The sequence below is a fragment of the Penaeus monodon genome, chromosome 34, assembly GCF_015228065.2.
Source record: "Penaeus monodon isolate SGIC_2016 chromosome 34, NSTDA_Pmon_1, whole genome shotgun sequence".
Lineage (NCBI taxonomy): Eukaryota > Metazoa > Arthropoda > Malacostraca > Decapoda > Penaeidae > Penaeus > Penaeus monodon.
The window spans coordinates 6,282,714-6,283,327 of NC_051419.1; the positions used below are offsets into that span (position 1 = coordinate 6,282,714).

General features: G+C 47.7%; 1 protein-coding gene across 1 annotated transcript in view; it reads left to right on the forward strand.

The window, feature by feature from the left end:
- The window catches only part of LOC119594796 (cytochrome P450 2L1-like), a 5,019-nt gene that overhangs the window by 1,976 nt on the left and 2,429 nt on the right, over positions 1–614 (forward strand). The window contains exon 4 of the mRNA XM_037943886.1: positions 287–505. Within this exon, the coding sequence (XP_037799814.1) occupies positions 287–505 (219 nt within the window). The remainder of the gene's footprint in view (positions 1–286; positions 506–614) is intronic.

Sequence of the window (614 nt, forward strand, 5' to 3'; positions counted from 1 at the left end):
CTTATATTAATATTTTTTGTACAAGGCTGTTAGATCTAGTAAACCTGTTATTGAACCAACGTCTCTGCGGTGTTGATGTAGTACGTGAACTCCTACCAAGCCAGAAATCTACACAATCATTGCTGTATTCCACGTAGGGAACTCCTGTTACTTTTTCCAAACTACAAACTTCATCTCTCTGCCATTTCGCATATTTCGTACAATCGCAACATATGTCAATCCTTTCTACTGAAAAAAAAAATCTGTTCACGAACCGCAAAATCACGCACACGCTTTGCACGCGCAGGCCTATCCGTGAGCAACGGCTCCATCTGGCACACCAACCGACGCTTCAGCCTCCGCCAGCTGAAAGACCTGGGCATGGGAAAGTCCCGGATGACACCGGCCATTCACGACGAAGCGCGGGCACTCGTGCATGCACTGAGGAAGCAGGCTGGCAGTGCCGGGCCCGTGCCGACGGCGCTGAGAGTGGCCAACCTCAACGTTATTTGGGACATTATCGCCAGTGGGTCGGCTGTTGTTTTTATATTTTTCATGGTGGGATCGGAACGGTAGCATTGCCTTTTCGTTTCATCGAAATAGTTTAGATTCATACTATAATGAAACAAGGACGG